Below are 20,437 nucleotides of genomic sequence, written 5' to 3' on the forward strand. Positions count from 1 at the left end.
TAGGGTAGGTATAGGTGGGTAAAATTATTTTATATAGAAACTTATGAGAGAATTCTTGACTGTTATACTTCTCAACTAAAATAACTTCGCAGCGTTTCAGAAAAAAATACCAATAAAATGTGCAAGGGTAGACAAAAATATAGCACAGGTAGGGTAACCTTAAAAAGACATATTTTTTCCTGGCCTTAGATTGTATCAGACATTATTTAATTGCCCTTTATTAATCGTCTCCGTGGAGACGATTATAAAGAATTGAAAGCAGATAACATGCACGGAGAAATTGAAAACGATCATCTCATTGGATAAAAATCTCAAATAATACAGAAGTGAAGCGCCGATTATTTATGATTGGCTAACAACATAACACACTATAAAATCAATACGTAGAACCGTATGCGCTTACGGTATATTATCATTATTGTAGGATCTTCTTTAGACTGATACTGGCTGAACGGAAACCAGTCTTAAATCAGAAGAATCGGTAAACTTCATAAATAGTGGCAACGGTTAAATTAAAAAAAAAGAGTTACGATATACATTCAATATGGTATTGATATGTAACAATAATTTCAAGAAAGTTTTGATACTATCAATGTTATTTAATATTCGCTACATTATCTATTGTATATTCCCGTTTTATTTTCGCGGGCTTTTCGCGCATGAATGATTTTGTCGTAAAAATAGAAGAAAGTTTGATCATGCATGATTGACTTTGGTTACGTTTTATGTCAAAGTCATTTTCTAAGTTGTTTTGTTTGTTTGTTGGGGTTTAACGTCCGAGCAGCCATATTTCAGCTATATTCAGACGATGAACATGAAGTGGATGACAAAATGAACATGAAATGATGAAATGAAAAAGGGATGGGACACAAGGGCAACAGGGTCGACAAATTTAGATTACCACCAGAAAAAGGGAGGGGTGGGTAGGGTCGGGCAATTTAGCCTTCTGTGGCGGAGCGCAAAGATTCCTACTCCGCGAGAATACCACAGCAGGGTTCTTTAACGTGCGGGGAACGTGGCATCTTTCCCAACACAGTGCACCACTATGGTTTGCGGTCAGGTTTTCCGTATTATAGTCTGACAACCCCAGCATGTAACACGCCACGGGTACCCCATTCCACCACCTGGGGCACACATCCCAGTTGCTCTGTGGGCAGAGCGCCTAGTCCCCGGCTAGGTTTCTGAGCACTATTTTGTCGCTTTTTACGACAAGCTTAGCGCAGCTGCAGGCCTATTCTTTTGACATCCGGACCTGCACGGGGCCAATTTCTAAGAAACTATGTACCCTAGGATGATGTAATGAGTGGTGGGAATATATCTTTGGGAGTCTGTCAGCATCAAGATAGATAATGTATGTAAGAAGCATTAATGTAGAGCATTCAAAGCTCTACCTTCCTGCAAAATTTCATCAAAATTCATAAAGTTCGATAGAGCTGCAGCTCTTAAACTATACAAGATAGATAATCAATATAAGGAGCATAATGTAGAGCATTGAAAAGTCTACCCACCTGCAAAATTACATCAAAATCCAAAATGTTTTGAAACATTACAGCCCTTAAAAGTTTTATTTTTTGCCAAAAATCATTTACCGTATATATTTAAAAATTTAAATCTTTTATAATTTTTAAATAAGAAAAATATAACATTTAAGGACATTTACGTATTCTATTTTAACGCTAAGAGATGGGTAGCCTTTTTTGAAAAGCTAATACTTGTGTTACCTTCCAATTAAATATCATTAAAGTCCATTGAGGGTTTAAGAAGCATTGCACTTGTGCATATAAAACTATTATGGCGGATTATCTCGCTTTGCAAGTTTAAAGAATTATTGTCTTTTTATACACTTCCATCTATGATCTATCGTCCAGACTTTCACCCCTAACCTTCCTAAACTTTCATGAATTCCATTGACCATCTGAGAAATTTTAATTGTGGTGCTTACAACTATAAGTTGGACAGACAGTAGACAATTAATAATTTACAGCAACTGAAACCAATCATAACTTAATATTTTGACATCATTATGGGTAATCTGTAGGAAATTACTTTCATCAAATTTTATAAAAGTTTATTTCAATAAAAGTAAAGTTTGTTCTGTCTTTTAATAATTTACCATCGTTCTAACAATCCAATGTTTCCAGCTTATTTTGATCCTTATGAGTGTTGTCCACCATACCTACAAATAAATAGCAGTGCACTCATTAAACTAGGATTTAAATATTTCAAGCAATCACCTGTATATGACACATATTCATACATTCCCTATTGTAAGACAAAAATACTCTTTTTGTACTCTTTATGTCCTAAAACACAGCAACACAATACTTGTTTTCTCTCAATAACATACGAATTAAAATTGTATTTCAATATAGATGAACAACACATGAAAATGAATATACAATATACTTTACTTCTAACTAAGCAGACATTTACATTGTATTACAGGAAATACCAATTGACTTTTGAAATAAGAAAATACCAATATACCATGTATATAGCAAATGATGTGAACAAGCATTGTTATAAAGTGCTAAACAAAGTTTGTTGGTTTGTTTATTGGGGTTTAACGTCCGAGCAGCAATATTTCAGTTATATTCAGACGATGAACATGAAAAAGGGATGGGACACAAGGACAATGGGGTCGACAAATTTTGATTGCCACTGGAAATAGGGAGAGGTGGGTAGGGTCGGGCAGTTTAGCCTCCTGTGGCGGAGCCCTATGGTTCCTACTCCGGGAGAATACCACAGTAGGGTTCTTTAACGTGCGAGGAACGTGGCATCTTTCCCAACACGGTGCACCACTATGGTTTGCGGTCAGGTTTTCCGTATTATAGCCTGTCAACCCCAGCATGTAACACGCCTGGGGTACTCCATTCAACCACCTGGGGCACACATCCCAGTTGCTCTGTGGGCAAAGCGCCCAAGCCCCCGACTATGGTTCGGAGCACTATTTAGTCGCCTTTTACGACAAGCTTAGCGCTGCCGCAGGCCTATTCTTTTAACACCCGGACCTGCACGGGGCGCTAAACAAAGTAAACCTTGAACTAAAATAATGTCCCTTTGTAACATGGCCATACATGTATCCTTGATCCTTTCGCTAGATGAACTGTCCCGTACTACCATACATCGTGTACTAAGTTGCAACTCTAGATTAATCCTACGAGGACGATGACCCGGCCAGCGAAAGCTATTTTTATATATAACCTAGCTGGCCGAGTGGTTTAGGGCGCTGGACTTTGTGCAGGCGGTGTTGCCATAGATGTCACAGCGGTATGAGATCGAGTCCCGCGTAGGGAACGACTAAATATTTGCATCGTAAATTTGACAGTTCAAATATCGTTTGGAATTTTTTTTCAGACCCTTCTATACGTTTACATTATCTTCCCTGTATCATTTTGATCCGATGGAGCAGTGTAGCGAATAGGCGTCACATTCTGAGACATATATATATATATATAGATATATATCAAAAACTGTTTTATCAATTTAAAAGATAGTGAGTTCACTAAAAATGGCTAAAGCACATAACATTTCTCCTTTTGTAAAACAAACACAGTAAACTGAATAAAATGTAAATGTATTCAAATAATGAAAAAAATATCTTTAAGTTACAATGTATCATAATGATGAAAGCTACAGGTAAGGTAAACAAGCAGCGGTAAACTACAATACCTTTCTCTAGGACAGGTGTTTAAAACTTTTAATGAACTGACAGACAGACAACCAAAGTTACCACTAGAGGCACTCACATCCACTTGGTCACAAATGAATATGTACCTGCAAGACTTTCATTAATCTGTTGTAACAGATACAGCATCATTTCAAAAACAAATACCATCTGAAATACATGAACATGAACAAAACAATGATACTACACGCAGGTCAGCTGTAGTGATATTTGAATAAAACTAAGATTGATTTTTTTCTCATATACTGTTTTTCTATCACACAATAGTTCGTTTGAACTGATCCTAATATGATCTACCCCACTACCAATAATACTTTCACAGTATATCCCTTCATATACTTGAATTATTTCTTCAGTCTTGTAACACTTGTAATAACAAAACTTCCAGAAGCCTAATTGTAAGAAGTCTAGCGTGGTTAACGGCAAGCTTTTGCCTTACGTATGAGTTGTGATATGAAAATTCTATACGCAGGGGCTGAATGGATGTTGTCACAAATGAAAGAAGAGTTGATAATACAGATTGAACAGTCATTGTGTTTGTCATACACTTTAGTCAATAGTTTTTCTTTGCGATCGATCTAAAAAAAGGTCAAGATTTTACAAAGTATTAGGAATCTCTACCGTCCGGGTGTTGAAAGAATAGGCCTGCAGCAGCGCTAAGCTTGTCGTAAAAGGCGACTAAATAGTGCTCAGAAACCTAGCCGGGGGCTAGGCGCTCTGCCCACAGAGCAACAGGGATGTGTGCCCCAGGTGGTGGAATGGGGTACCCCTGGCGTGTTACATGCTGGGGTTGTCAGGCTATAATACGGAAAACCTGACCGCAAACCATAGTGGTGCACCGTGTTGGGAAAGATGCCACGTTCCTCGCACGTTAAAGAACCCTGCTGTAGTATTCGATAGGAGTAGGAACCTTTGCGCTCCGCCACAGGAGGCTAAATTGCCCGACCTTACCCATCCCCCCTTTTTCGAGTGGCAATCAAAATTTGTCGACCCTATTATCCTTGTGTCCCATCCTTTCTTTTTCATTTCATGTTCATTGTCTGAATATAGCTGAAATATTGCTGCTCGGACGTTAAACCCCAACAAACAAACTACCAAGTACTACATATCTGTATCTAGGTGTGTCGACTTTTTTGTAGTAACAACGGTATATGATGTTTTTGAGCCGGGATTGTCATTGAGTATGGGGAATAAAAGTATAAAGTCATAGGATTTAATGTTATTGTTTTATAATAATTATCTTGAATAGGTGGTTTCCAGAAGAGCTTCCGGTATGTTTTAAGGATCTACATTAAATTAATGTCACTACAAGAATAATAATTGTCGTAGTAGGTTGATTGATTGGTGATGTTTAACGCCTAGACAGCAATATTTCAGCTATATCCGGCCTATGAACATGAAATGAATAATTGAATAATATAAAATGATGATGAACTGGAGAATGGGATAGGACATAAGGATGACAGTGTCGACGAATTTTCATTGCCACTGGAAATAGGGGGAGGAGTAAGATTGAGCAATATAGTCTCTTGTATCGATGTTCCTAATCCTATCGAATACCAAAACAGGGTTCTTTAGCATACGAGAAACGGTGCATCTTTCCGAAAACGTTACACCACTATGGTCAGGTTTTCCGTATTATGGCCTGACGACTCCATTCCATCACCTGTGGCACACAACACATTTGCTGCTTTTTACGACAAATTATCGCTGCTGTGGGCCTATTCTTTTGACACCCGGACCTGCACGGGTTGTCGTAGAAGGACTACATACCTTTTTTCAAAGTTTGAAAGAGGTTTGGTGGTTCATTTTGCAGATCCATCTCTGTAATGTTGTTTGCACAGATTCTCGTTCAATTACGTTTGTTTGTTTGTTGGGGTTTAACGTCCGAGCAGCAATATTTCAGCTATATTCAGACGATGAACATGAATTTGGTGACAAAATGAACATGAAACGATGATGAAATGAAAAAGGGATGGGACACAAGGACAATGGGGTCGACAAAGTTTGATTGACACTTGAAATAGGGAGAGGTGGGTAGGATCGGGCAATTTAGCTTCCTGTGGCGGAGCCCTATGGTTCCTACTCCGGGAGAATACCACAGTAGGGTCGTTTAACGTGCGAGGAACGTGGCAACTTTCCCAACACGGTGCACCATTATGGTTTGCGGTCAGGTTTTCCGTATTATAGCCTGACAACCCCAGCATGCAACACGCCAGGGGTACCCCATTCCACTACCTGGGGCAAACATCCCAGATGCTCTCTGGGCAAAGCGCCCTAGCCCCAAATTAGGGTTCTGAGCACTATTTAGTCGCCTTTTACGACAAGCTTAGCGCTGCTGCAGGCCTATTCTTTTGACACCCGGACCTGCACGGGGCCGTTCAATTACGTAGAGGGTATATTACAACCATCGTCGTTGGTAGAAAGACCAAAAGAGGATAGCGCAGATTCATGTTTTCTTCACTATCTCTTCTTTGAATAGTGTAGTAGCAATGTAGGTCTTATTACTGTTATTATTTTCAAAGTCTACCTCTGATAATAAACATTAAATGTAATTCGATATGCGGATAAAAATAATGTTGTTTAGGGCTTTGTCTGATGGTACGACAACATTGTCATGTATAGTAAACAGTGATTTTCCTGCATCGAGGTCTTTCAAAACTGATGTAGCGTTGACACTCATTGACCTTAAAACTAGCATACCTTTCAAATTTAAAGACCTCACAGCCTTTACCCACTCTGACGGTGAATCAAAGTCTTTTTAAGGTCCGGGTGTTAAAAGAATAGGCCTGCGGCAGCGCTAAGCTTGTCGTAAAACGCGACTAAATAGTGCTCAGAACTTTAGCCGGGGGCTAGGGCGCTCTGCCCACAGAGCAACTGGGATGTGTGCCCCAGGTGGTGGAATGGGGTACCCCTGGCGTGTTACATGCTGGGGTTGTCAGGCTATAATACGGAAAACCTGACCGCAAACCATAGTGGTGCCCCGTGTAGGGAAAGATGCCACGTTCCTCGCACGTTTAAGAACCCTACTGTGGTATTCTCCCGGAGTAGGAACCATAGGGCACCGCCACAGGAGGCTAAATTGCCCGACCCTACCCACCTCTCCCTATTTCCAGTGGCAATCAAAGTTTGTCGAGCCCATTGTCCTTGTGTCCCATTCCTTTTTCATTTCATCATCGATTTCATGTTCATCGTCTGAATATAGCTGAAATATTGCTGCTCGGACGTTGAACCCCAATAAACAAACATCTTTTTTATTTGTTTTCTTGCATGATAGTCTTCCACGGCATCCTTAAGAATTTTAAGAAAGTTATAATTCCAATTTATGGAGCGTGGTTCAAGGTACTTTGGAGCTTTATAAGTAAGGAAAGATTTGTTATCTATGATGTTTAAATCTGCCGTTAGTGATCTCTCTTACGGAATATTCTAATCAATATTTTCTCCCTGAAACACAACTTGCTTTTAAGCACTATGAGTATTTAAGCGGACGTCATGTGGCTTTCAGACATACAAATAGAGCTATAAGGCATGATGATCATTTCGTAACTTTTAGTTCTGTCCATACTGTTGCAGTAAATATAAGCAGTAAATGTATTAATTCTACATTCAATTCGTAACAGGCATGTCCATTGAACAACATGCATAGTAGCAAATGCTAAACATGTTACTCAAGGAGCATCTATTGCAACTCAAATCTTACTACGGAATATATCCCTTTTGATACAATCCTTCATGTCACTGTAGAAAACGTAAAACAAATGATGACTTACATAACAGGTGATAGACTTATAACTTTTTGCCGATATTTAAGAGAAAAAAATGAAAGTTATCCTTCAATCAAAGATTCAACTCCATCATGGATGAACAAATATTAACGCAAATTTAACCACAGACAGATTTCGGAATGCTGAGCAATTTTATTCCTCTCATAATTTCACTTAACGTAATGGTTTTTTAGCTACATGAGAAAACAAATGCTGCCTTACCCTTATGTTATATTTTTAGTAACCGCAGACATTTTTGTCAACTGATGACCCGTGCAGGTCCGGGTGTCAAAAGAATAGGCCTGCAGCAGCGCTAAGCTTGTAAAATGCGAAAGGCGACTAAAAAGTGCTCAGAACCCTAGCCGGGGGCTAGGGCGCTCTGCCCATAGAGCAACTGGGATGTGTGCCCCAGGTGGTTGAATGGGGTACCCCTGGCGTGTTACATGCTGGGATTGGCAGGCTATAATACGGAAAACCTGACCGCAAACCATAGTGGTGCACCGTGTTGGGAAAGATGCCACGTTCATCGCACGTTAAAGAACCCTACTGTGGTATTCTCCCGGAATAGGAACCATAAAGCTCCGCCACAGGAGGCTAAATTGCCCGACCCTACCTACCTATGAACGTGGCATCTTTCCCAACGCGGTGCACCACTATGGTTTGCGGTCAGGTTTTCCGTATTATAGCCTTTAGGAATCTTTGCGCTCCGCCACAGGAGGCTAAATTGCCCGACCCTACCCATCCCTCCCTTTTTCTGGTGGTAATCTAAATTTGTCGACCCTGTTGCCCTTGTGTCCCATCCCTTTTTCATATCATCATCATTTCATGTTCATTTTATCATCAATTTCATGTTCATTGAATATAGCTGAAATATTGCTGCTCGGTCTTTAAACCCCAACAAACAAAACAGAAAAATATGCTTCAACCTTGGGTGGCAAATGTAAAATATAATAACACTTTCTGCGCTTCATGCATACATTGCTATCATGTTAGATGCATCATCAGTGTCAGTTACAATCCGGGCATGTAAAACACTATTCTCGGGTGTAAATTATTTTATTCCTATTTGGGTCGACATCCCAAATTTGAAAAGAAGAATGAAAAATTCGATATAGCAGTGTATGCAGAAAGCGAATATTATTATTTTTGTGTTGAATATTTAAAAAGTTTTATTGAGACAAAGATTAATATAGTTTTGTTATTTATCATTTTTCCAATACAAACATGTTTAAATACTTTGTAGATTAATATAAGAAATGTACATGTTACAATTTATACATGTTCTCGATTTTCACCAAACACAGGCAATGGGTTTCTTTTCAGTATACAATAATGTTTGCTTTGGTGTTTATTTCCTCGTAAATTTCTCCTTCAAACAATCCTACATGTAACACGAAAAGACGGACTAGTAGTTCACTGAATGTATCTTGTTGAAGGATAAAATATATATGTGGGTTAAATACGTGTACGAAAATTAATATTCTTTACCAAATTATGTATAATAGTTTGATACAATGTACCTTTACGTATAATTGCGAATTGAAATTTATTATTATAGTACCTGTATCAGGTATCTCAGGTGCAAAGTTGTGGTGGAAAAGCTATAAAATTTTACTTGTTTTGTTGTTTATATTCCTAAGGAGAATCGTATATATATCTATCATAAATTGTTCAAATACTACACGTAGATATGATTTCACCGTAGAAAAAAAAGAAATGAACGATGCGGAGTGTAACAAACAAACAAATAATTATAATGTGGACAAAACCCAGATTTTTCTTAGAAACAAAAGGCTGGAAGATTTATCGAATTATGAAAAAACCAAAGAAGATATTATGCAGAGGAAAAAGGATATATTTGATGCTATAAAAAAATACACTGGAAACATACTGTCAATTCTCAACGAACATGGGTCACAAATAAACGAAGTATCTACTTCCGAGGAAAGAAGACTTCAAAGGCAGGAAATTGTGCACACATTGCCGGCTTGCAAAGTTCCGAGGCTATTATATAAGGAAATTTCGGAGGATAAGATATCAGCACTTTTTGGGACAATAACTTTCAATCATGATATTGACTTTAATCTGTTAAAAGTGAAATCTGTAGATACTCCTATGCAGTATGTAAACCCAGTTAGACCTATTCAAGAATATGTCTGTCTGGTCGGGTGTGCTTTGGACAAAGAAATATGTCAAGTTTCCGTTTTAAAAAATCTTTGCAAACAAGAAATGAACTTCAAAGTCAGTGCTTGTTCAATCGCTCCAACAAGGTCAGGAGAAACTCTTTTTACTAGTTGTACAACAACGATTCAGAAGATTTCACAAGACGGAAAAGTACAGCCATTTCTAGATTTCGGTCCCTTAATACCAAAAGGATTTTGTGTTACACATACAGGTGAATGCTTTGTCGGTTTCAGAAAGAAGACCTCTACACCATTTAAGGTAAATCGGTGTAGTGAACGACAAATTCACCGCATTGACAAGTATGGTAGAACAAGACAAATTTATGAATAAGATCAGAAGCAAAATCGACATTTTACATTGCCTTCTCGTATTTGTGTTGATCATTCAAAGCTATATGTTCTCGACTGGCATAACGTATGAGTTGTAATATGAACACTCCATACGGAGGTGCTGAAGGAATGTTGCCACAGATGAAGGAAAGTTAGGATTGTTTAAAGATACGTCATCTATATAGCGGAAACAGATATTAAAGGATCTAGCTAAACGATATTCTTTCTTTCGGATCAGATCAGCTATAAAGTCAGCCTCATAAGAGTGAAGGAATAGGTCAGCAAGTAGAGGAGCGCAATTTGTTCCCATCGGAATGCCGACCGTTTGTTGAACTGGACAAATATATTGTCGATTAAAAATTCCAGCATTTTGTAAACATCTTCTTCTGTATATTTGGAAGATGATTTGGAATTAATTCTTACAAAGTATGAGGAATCTCTACCAGGAACTATATATCTGTATCTAGGTGTACTATCTATTTTGGAAAAACAACGATGTATAAGGTTTTAAGTCGGGATTTTAACTGAGTATGTGGAATAGAAGTATACAGTGTTGAACGATCATAGGTTTTAATGCTATTATATTCAGATAATAGTTTTGAAATGATTGTCTCCAAAAGATCTTTCGAATTTTTCAGGACCCACATTGAATTAATACCACAACGGGAGTAACAAGTGTTGTGGTAGGACTGCAAACCCTTTTTTACAGCTGTGAGTATAGAAGTTGAAAATTTTGACAGAGGTTTGGTGGTACATTTTTCAGATGCAGCTATGTAACGTTGTTTGTATGGATTCTTGTGGAGTTTAGGAATCCAGTACATAGACAGTAAATCACAGTTATCGTCCTTAGTAGAGAGACCAAAAGAGGATAGCACAGATTTATGGTTTTCCACAAATTCTTCTTTGGAGAGTGTAGTAGCAGTATAGGTCATATCACTGCTATTGTTTTCTACGTCTACCTCTGATAATAAACGTTGGATGTAAAACGTTTTGCAGACAAAAACAATGTTGTTTTGGGCTTTGTCTGCTGGTACGACAACATATTTGTCATGTATAGTAGACAATGTTTTTGCTACATCAGGGTCCTTGAAAACTGATGTAGCATTGGCACTCATTGACCTACTTAAAACTTCCATTCGTTTCAAAATTAAGGACCTCACAGCCTTTAACCACTCTGACAGAGAATCAATGTCTTCTTGTTCTCGTTTTATCCATTTTCTTGTGTAGTCCTCCACGGCATTCATAAGAACTTCAAAGTTATAATTCCAATTTATGGAGCGCGGGACCTTTAGAAAGGATATTACGCAGATTCGTTTTCGATGATGGACAAATCTCCCGTAACGACGTGACCGGAAGGACCGTATTTGAATGGAGAGGTTTTGCAAGTCCTCAATCTCGAGGTTCTGCAACAGCCTTCTATAATTGAAAATTTTGGATGCAATGGGTGAAGTATAGGAATATGAAATAATTGGTATGGATTTGTCTCTGAAATATGGGGGAATTTTGTTGGTAACGTTTTTTGTGATGGAGGATGTTAGCCAAATTAATTGCATCTATACCTTTGTTGACAAACGGTAGTGGTAGAAATGATTGTTTTTCTTCATCTTGACTTTTCACACAAACTGTTTTAAAGAGTCGGTGGAAACCAATATCTAAAATTATGGCAACAAGTCTGTATGATGATGAGGTAGGGTCAGAAACAGGAGTGTCATCATCCTAAAAATAGAACACATATATAAGCACACGATTCCCCGCCTTGTTCATTTGTCATTTTTAAACCCTTAATAGAGCAATATCTCCTCTATACTCCAATCGGGAACAAAATGTGGTTTTATAACTTTTTTCATACACACAAATGTATTCTTAAAATACCTTTGATTTTCCCTCAACTAATGATAGTTTCCTAAATAGTACAGAATTTATACATACATATTAAGTCATGTACAACTGCGATCAACATTGCAAGGATGAATAGATTATTACAATTGCATTAATTTCATCAAGTCTAAAGCTAATATTATATCCAAGAGCTGGAATCGATCCGAATCAAACTTTCGAACTGGTCGTTTCCTCAGGGAGATTCGAACCCCTTCTCTGCTCTGACATCTATAACAACACCACCTGTACTACGTCTAAAACCCTAGGCCACTCGACCAACTACATGTAGACTCTATGTTATTTCGTCATAATCACCGGGCAAGAAAGGTAGACTTGGCTATTAACTCGTATTAAGGATCATTCTAATTTCTTGAATATTTGTGAAAAAGAACAGTCCGGGAAGGTGCTGTTTTGAAATTTACAAAAATTCAAGGCCCATTCAAATAAAAAAGTATTGAACTGGGACTGGGGGTACGTATGTTTTGTATATGTACCTTTTTACTCGAATACGAAAACCACCCTAATTTAACCTCTATGAGTTTTTAGAAATAAGTGCAAAGAAAACACGTGTGTAATAGATTGACCGACAGACGGGTTGCACACCTTTTAGACTAAGACCTGTCTTCGGTGTAGCTGGTAGGGAATTTATTTTCCGTAAAGTTTTATTTTTCATTTATGCAGCAACCAACAGACGTTCATAATGAGCTTCTACTGAGGTGGCTCAAGATTTATTCCTCTTTTATCAATGACAGGATATCAATTTAATTACTTTTATTTTGTTCCTTCCAAAATAACGGAAACTTTCAGAAAACTATGCTTCAACCTTGGGTGGCAAATGTAAAAACAATAATAATTAACACTTTCTGCGCTTTATGCATACATTGCTATGTCGGATGCATCAATAGTGTCAGTTACAATTCGGGCATGTAAAACACCACTCTCGGGTGTAAAGTTATATTATTCCTATTAAGGCCGACATCCCAAACTTGAAAAGAAGAATTTTTTGTTGTTATTTATCTTTTTTCCAATACAAACATGTTTAAATACTTTGTAGATTAGTGTAAGAAATGTACATGTTACAATTTATACATGTTCTCGAATTTCGTTGGATTTCCACCAAACACAGGAAATAAGTTTCTATTCAGTATTCAAGAATGTTTGCTTTGGTGTTTATTTCCTCATAAGTTTCCCTTAAAAACATGTCCTCGTATTTCGGTTCATTTCCACGGAACAAAGGAAATAGGTTTCTACTCAGTATACAATAATGTTTGCTATGGTGTTTATTTCCTCGATAATTTCCTCTTAAAACAACCCTACGCGTAACACGAAAAGACAGACTAGTAGTTCACTGAATACATCTTGTTGAAGGATAAAATATACATGTGGGTTAAATACGTGTACGAAAATTGATATTCTTTACCAAATTGTGCTTATGTATAATAGTTTATACAATGTACCTTTAAGTATAATTGTGAATTGAAATTTATTGTTATAGTACCTGTATCAGGTATCTCAGGTGCAAAGTTGTGGAGGAAAGGCTATAAAATTGTACTTGTTTTGTTTTTTTATATTCCTAAGGATAATCGCTTATATATCTATCATAAATTGTTCAAATACTACACGTAGATATGATTTCACCGTAGAAAAAAAAGAAATGAACGATGCAGAGTGTAACAAACAAACAAATAATTATAATGTGGACAAAACCCAGATTTTTCTTAGAAACAAAAGGCTGGAAGATTTATCGAATTATGAAAAAAACAAAGAAGATATTATGCAGAGGAAAAAGGATATATTTGATGCTATAGAAAAATACACTGGAAACATACTGTCAATTCTTAACGAACATTGGTCACAATCCGGGCATGTAAAACACTATTCTCGGGTGTAAGTTATTTTATTCCTATTTGGGTCGACATCCCAAATTTGAAAAGAAGAATGAAAAATTCGATATAGCAGTGTATGCAGAAAGCGAATATTATTATTTTTTTGTTTAATATTTAAAAAGTTTTATTAAGACAAAGATTAATATAGTTTTGTTGTTATTTATCATTTTTCCAATACAAACATGTTTAAATACTTTGTAGATTAATATAAGAAATGTACATGTTACAATTTATACATATTCTCGATTTTCACCAAACACAGGAAATGGGTTTCTTTTCAGTGTACAATAATGTTTGCTTTGGTGTTTATTTCCTCGTAAATTTCCCCTTCAAACAATCCTACATGTAACACGAAAAGACAGACTAGTAGTTCACTGAATGTATCTTGTTGAAGGATAAAATATATATGTGGGTTAAATACGTGTACGAAAAATGATATTCTTTACCAAATTATGTATAATAGTTTGATACAATGTACCTTTAAGTGTAATTGTGAATTGAAATTTATTATTATAGTACCTGTATCAGGTATCTCAGGTGCAAAGTTGTGGTGGAAAAGCTATAAAATTGTACTTGTTTTGTTGTTTATATTCCTAAGGAGAATCCTATATATATCTATCATAAATTGTTCAAATACTACACGTAGATATGATTTCACCGTAGAAAAAAAAAGAAATGAACGATGCGGAGTGTAACAAACAAACAAATAATTATAATGTGGACAAAACCCAGATTTTTCTTAGAAACAAAAGGCTGGAAGATTTATCGAATTATGAAAAAACCAAAGAAGATATTTTGCAGAGGAAAAAGGATATATTTGATGCTATAGAAAAATACACTGGAAACATACTGTCAATTCTCAACGAACATTGGTCACAAATAAACGAAGTATCTACTTCCGAGGAAAGAAGACTTCAAAGACAGGAGATTGTGCACACATTGCCGGCTTGCAAAGTTCCGAGGCTATTATATAAGGAAATTTCGGAGGATAAGATATCAGCACTTTTTGGGACAATAACTTTCAATCATGATATTGACTTTAATCTGTTAAAAGTGAAATCTGTAGATACTCCTATGCAGTATGTAAACCCAGTTAGACCTATTCAAGAATATGTCTGTCTGGTCGGGTGTGCTTTGGACAAAGAAATATGTCAAGTTTCCGTTTTAAAAAATCTTTGCAAACAAGAAATGAACTTCAAAGTCAGTGCTTGTTCAATCGCTCCAACAAGGTCAGGAGAAACCCTTTTTACTAGTTGTACAACAACGATTCAGAAGATTTCACATGACGGAAAAGTACAGCCATTTCTAGATTTCGATCCCTTAATACCAAAAGGATTTTGTGTTACACATACAGGTGAATGCTTTGTCGGTTTGAGAGAGAAGACCTCTACACCATTTAAGGTAAATCGGTGTAGTGAACGACAAATTCACCGCATTGACAAGTTTGGTAGAACAAGACAAATTTATGAATTAGATCAGAAGCAAAATAGACTTTTTACATTGCCTTCTCGTATTTGTGTTGATCATTCAAAGCTATATGTTCTCGACTCACTTAGCGAAGACACGGGAAGAATTATTTCTCTCGATTTCACCGGTCGTGTTTGCTGGATTTACCAAGGTTACAATTGTTCAATGAAACGATTTTGTCCTAACGATCTAGTTATCTCACCAAGTGGTTTTCTGATAATGTCAGACACGTATAATAACGCTGTGCATTTCTTGAGTCCAGACGGTGATATTCTGCTGTATGAAGTTTTGACTCGACACGGAATAAGTCTACCGTGTGGTGTCGGTATCGATTTTAAAGGGAGACTGTGGATAGGTACTTACAGAGGAAAAGAAAAATCAAAAATTCATATTCTATCAATTGATGGGAATGAGCAAGCTGATCGAAAGTGCTAATGAACAATCAAATGCCTGAACTTACATGTTAAGAACTGATTAAACTTTGCCACCCAATTCCTTCACTAACTGTTCTTGCTGTATAAGGTCCTCAGTTTATATAGTAGGATATATGGCATTTTATATTCAACTGGTTGACCTTACTTGGAGAATGTGTTCATACATTGTGTGTATATTTGGTTGGCTTAATAAAAATGTATTGCTTGTTTTCTTAAACAGATTTATTTGCCCGGATGTCTTACATAAAATTTAGCACAATACTATAAATAGTATATGTAAGTTATGGGTCAAATTATGTCTGTTCAATACAATCTATGGTGTGCTTATTTGAGGGACAATAATCAGGCGCGGATAGAGCGTACACCCCATTTTTGCATGGATATTGATTTTTCATCAATTGTATCTCCAAATATTTTCGCTGGGCATTTAATTCTATTACCCCACCCCCCACAACATTTCCACATACTAACTTGAAATACTGAATCCGCCCCTGAAAACAAGAGCGACTATATTATGTTAAAAATTAAAACATTTTACATTTATGATGATACCAGTTTTGTCCTTATATAAAACAATATCGCAATTAATGTACACATTACGAAAGTAAATATTAATGAACAAGTACATGTAGGTTACAGTAATTGTAAATGGATATTTTATAATTACTACATGTACTACATTTACAAGTATGTAGTATGTAATCAGATGAAATATCACAGAACACTAAGAAGATTATAAAGATAAATAATTCAAGCCTGGTGATACACATAAAATATTGTATAAAGGCTCGTTACGCGTCTACGTCATAATTTTCTGCACATTAACTTGAACGAAGAGAAGTATGAATCAATTTGAGTTGAACATACTAGATTTAACCTGACTTACGAAATTTGGACGTAAAATTTAATTTGTCTGATTCCAAAATATCTCGTGAATTTTACGTTTTTATATTAAATATTTTTTTAACAAAACTACATGCGCAAATTAATGCCACAGTTAAAAAAATATACTGAATTATTAGTAGTAGTATCATCTATACGATGTTCTTGTGAAATCCATCGGATAAAATGAACGACTTTAGAAGTGAAAGATCTGAAATGCAAGGAGAAAAGCATTCGCCGATTGACACTTCAATATCGGTAAAAAAAAACACTTACAAATAGATTAAAGGTTTAAAAATTAACATCAGTTATGAGATATCCTGACCCAATATCTACGTCGGCAAGGAACAGTGTTGGGAAAGTTATCATCCTAAAAATAGAACACATGTATTATGTACACATGTACACATGTAGACTATATCAAATTCAGCTTTCCTAGTGATACTACTAGAGCATGAACATTAGCAAATCATGGAACTGTTTTCGATAAGACAAGTCCTAATGTTATCGAGTAAAACAGTAGCAAATACACAGATATATGTACATGTACTCCCACACCAAGTAATATAAATTAAGATTTAAGATTTTCACAAAAACTGAAATCGATATTCTTATATCGGACAAAAAAATACGATTATACACAAAAACTTTCATTCATACTTATATCTTTTTAGCATAATCTGTTTTTAGGAAAACTTGTTTTTTCATTCATGTATTTTGCATGTCAATTGTAAGCATAACATAATATAATTTCAGTGTATGTATTTGCATAATTAAACAGACAGCCCACAAAAAGTGCGATGCTATATCGCTTACATGTATGTGGTCAGAAAAAAAACAGATATTGTAAAGTTAATCGTTATGGCATCGATATATAGCTATCGCAGGCAAATAAAAATGATTTTAATTTCATTGCGGTATTAATAATTATACTTGTCGCAAAATATGTATATGAACATGTAAATAATGTTCAATGTTATACTTTTTGTAAATTGTATAATGTGTGTCTTCCGAATTAGTGTAAACTTTAAAAGGTTTTGGCATTGATATTTCTTATTTTACTTAAATTTGCAATGTCGAAATTGTATACATGTTAACTAATCCACATTTGCTTTTTTCTGTGAAATCCCAACATAGTTAAAATTTCAATTTTTTTCCTGTTGATATGATTTCTACTTAAATGTTTTAAGTATAGTCAGGGTTATCTTAACTTACAAATTTCCGTATAAAACTACAAGTTGGGTAAAAAGGTAGATATCATGAGAGTTAAAGAGAAAGTATTTTTAAGAATCGGGCAAAATGGGAAAAATCAGAAACATGCATGTCAAAACCCCACCGGTATGACAACATAATTTAACTCATGGATACTCTCTTTATTTGAAAAGACCATTATTTGAACTCTGCATAATTATCTGGATTTACTCGGAAGTTTTTTTCATAGACTGTTAGAAAAATGAGGTATTTGACAGAGTTATCTGCCCTTTTCACTGCATTTCAATGAAATTATAACTCAATTTACCAAAAATTATATATACAATCTTGTCCTTTTTCCTTGATTCTGATGCTGCCAATTGTCAATTTAAACTTTCAAAGTGGTGTTTTTTTTCATACCAGATTTCAGTCACAGTCCGATTCGAACAAAATTGACACTTACAAGTCAATTAAGTGTTTGATAAGATTTTTATGTTATGCAAAACATTTGTACCGACATTTTATTTTAAAATTGCCCGAAAATTATTCGCACACTAAAGACAAAATTCTTATAGGATTAAACAGTGTTTTCAAGAGTTTATGGATGTGTTAAATCGGACCATTCACTCACAAACATGACATAAAATTCTTCCGGACTTCTATTTGTTTTGTGAGTGAATGGTCCGAATTTACACATCGTTAAATTCTGGAAAAAATAGTTGAATCATATAACAATTTTATCCTTTAAGTTAGTGTTAAATCCTTATAATTCCAATCCTTAACAATCCGAAATATTAGAATAGTTTTTTTTCTTGTATGCTCGCATTTATTGGAATTGACGCAAATGGCGGCATTCAACCGACAATGTGAATGGTTGTCAATTTCAATATTCAAGGTATTTATGGGCTACTGATAAATGTATTCCGTCTTTTTTTTTTGGAATACATAATGCCAGAAATGAATGGAATAAAGCAGATAATACCGTCCTAAACCTCTAAACGACTCTATCTTTTTTTGAAATACATAATGCCAGAAATGAATGGAATAAAGCAGATAATACTGTCCTAAACCTCTAAACGACTCTATCTTTTTTTGGAATACATAATGCCAGAAATGAATGGAATAAAGCAGATAATACCGTCCTAAACCTCTAAACGACTCTATCTTTTTTTTTGGAAGAAGGTAGCAATGTTGTTTACGATATGTACATGGAATCAACACTGTTATGAAACTTTCTTCGCTGAGGTCGTATAAAAGATGAATAACCAATCATAGTGCACGAAAGAATAAGGCATATGCTAATTAGATTGGAATTATAAATACATGAAAACTTATGTTGAAACAAATGCCAAGTCCTATATGGTGACAAGAAAATTAAAGACAAAGTTAGAAGAATTAGTTTGATCTCGAAGTCCCAAAAATGGTACATGTAGGCGACTAATCGACCAACAAATTCAAACAGGCCGAGATTTGTAACAGCAAAACACGAAGGTCAAAGTTTGTATTCACTTACTTAATTAAACCCCCTTCCACACCAGTCACCTAAAGGTCGTTAACTAACATGCAAAACTTGAATAAACCAAAATGATACTGACTGGGCATAATTAAAGGAGTTTTTACCTTCATGTAAACCATCGTTTTGAGGTAGTCTCTTTACATACAAATACCTAACATCTAAATCATGGCGGGACATGTATTGTAAGGGTAGAAGGTCCGACTACAAATAAAATTTATGTGGCGTTCATTCCTTTTTGTGGAAGGGTGTCTTAATAATTATGTACCAGAAACTTGTGCAAACGGTATATGAATGTACTAAATGTTACTATATGCTATCCAAATATTTGTTAAACAAAAATATGACTGAGTTAACTTACTATCAATAACCTGTATAATTTTATTACGTCAGCATAAATAAATATTCGCGCAATAATCTTTAATTGGTCATTAAATGTCTTATTTTACTGTCATTAAAATGCTGAATAAGTATATGAAAATAAAATGTTACTTTTATTAAATCCATGAAGTGTGCATGCATATCGCATTATTTATATATCATGTAATTAATACATTTTCTGTGTTTGCCACTAACTCTTAAAAGATCAGAATAAAAATTTCAAGTACTCAAAAAAAGTATCATAAAGTGGTACATTTATATTAGAATCACCTTGTCCTTTCGTCATTTAGGACGTCTGAATTTCGTTACAATTACCTCGACTCACCATAGATGGATGAATTTCAACCTTGGCATGTGCATGGTTTTATACGAGTGGGCACACATGGTAAGCGATTTTTATGTTGTCCAATGTCACATCTCTGATTTTGCCTTTTCAAAGTTTCACTTTTTGGAATGATAAAAAAAACAATTTTGTTACAAATATCCACTGCAAATATCTCGGCTGCCACTGGGCGCATTGATTTCAAATATGACATGTGGCTTCAGTATATGAACATACGTTGCAAGTGTTTTTGGTTGTTCTCGGATTTTAGCTTGCTGTTTTGTGGAACGTTTTTCTCTATATGGAACAAATGAGGACGACGCTACCTAGCATGGTAACGTAAATAAATGCAAATCGAAATCCAGTAGGAAAAGTTTTCAGCTTTTGTCCATCGTGACACTTTCCAAAATATAATTGACGTTACTGAGTGTCTATCCATTGATATCTAAGCTTTACCAGCTTTACCAGTCGTGCACATTGTGTCCTCCAGTTTCTGAATCATGCACTGAGAGGACGTG

General features: G+C 35.7%; 1 protein-coding gene and 1 long non-coding RNA gene across 2 annotated transcripts; one reads left to right on the top strand and one right to left on the bottom strand.

The window, feature by feature from the left end:
• Positions 1 to 2,051: 2,051 nt before the first annotated feature.
• LOC148627523 (uncharacterized) lies at positions 2,052 to 16,872 on the bottom strand. Its single transcript, XR_015919318.1, has 3 exons — positions 16,789 to 16,872; positions 11,525 to 11,681; positions 2,052 to 2,176 (listed from the first exon to the last, which is right to left on the bottom strand). It is a non-coding gene; the product is annotated as an uncharacterized LOC148627523 (long non-coding RNA).
• On the top strand, positions 13,187 to 15,830 carry LOC148627524 (uncharacterized). The gene has a single exon (XM_088574296.1). The coding sequence runs from the start codon at positions 14,405 to 14,407 to the stop codon at positions 15,629 to 15,631; it is 1,227 nt and encodes a 408-aa protein (XP_088430422.1). The 5' UTR covers positions 13,187 to 14,404; the 3' UTR covers positions 15,632 to 15,830.
• Positions 16,873 to 20,437: the final 3,565 nt, after the last annotated feature.

The sequence above is a fragment of the Perna viridis genome, chromosome 1 (genome assembly GCF_037379345.1).
Source record: "Perna viridis isolate PV_CMFRI_1.1 ecotype Kerala chromosome 1, ASM3737934v1, whole genome shotgun sequence".
NCBI lineage: Eukaryota > Metazoa > Mollusca > Bivalvia > Mytilida > Mytilidae > Perna > Perna viridis.

Bases quoted from the DNA above. Each gene is read 5' to 3' on its own strand.
- LOC148627524 (XM_088574296.1), top strand. From the start codon at position 14,405: ATGAACGATGCGGAGTGTAACAAACAAACAAATAATTATAATGTGGAC.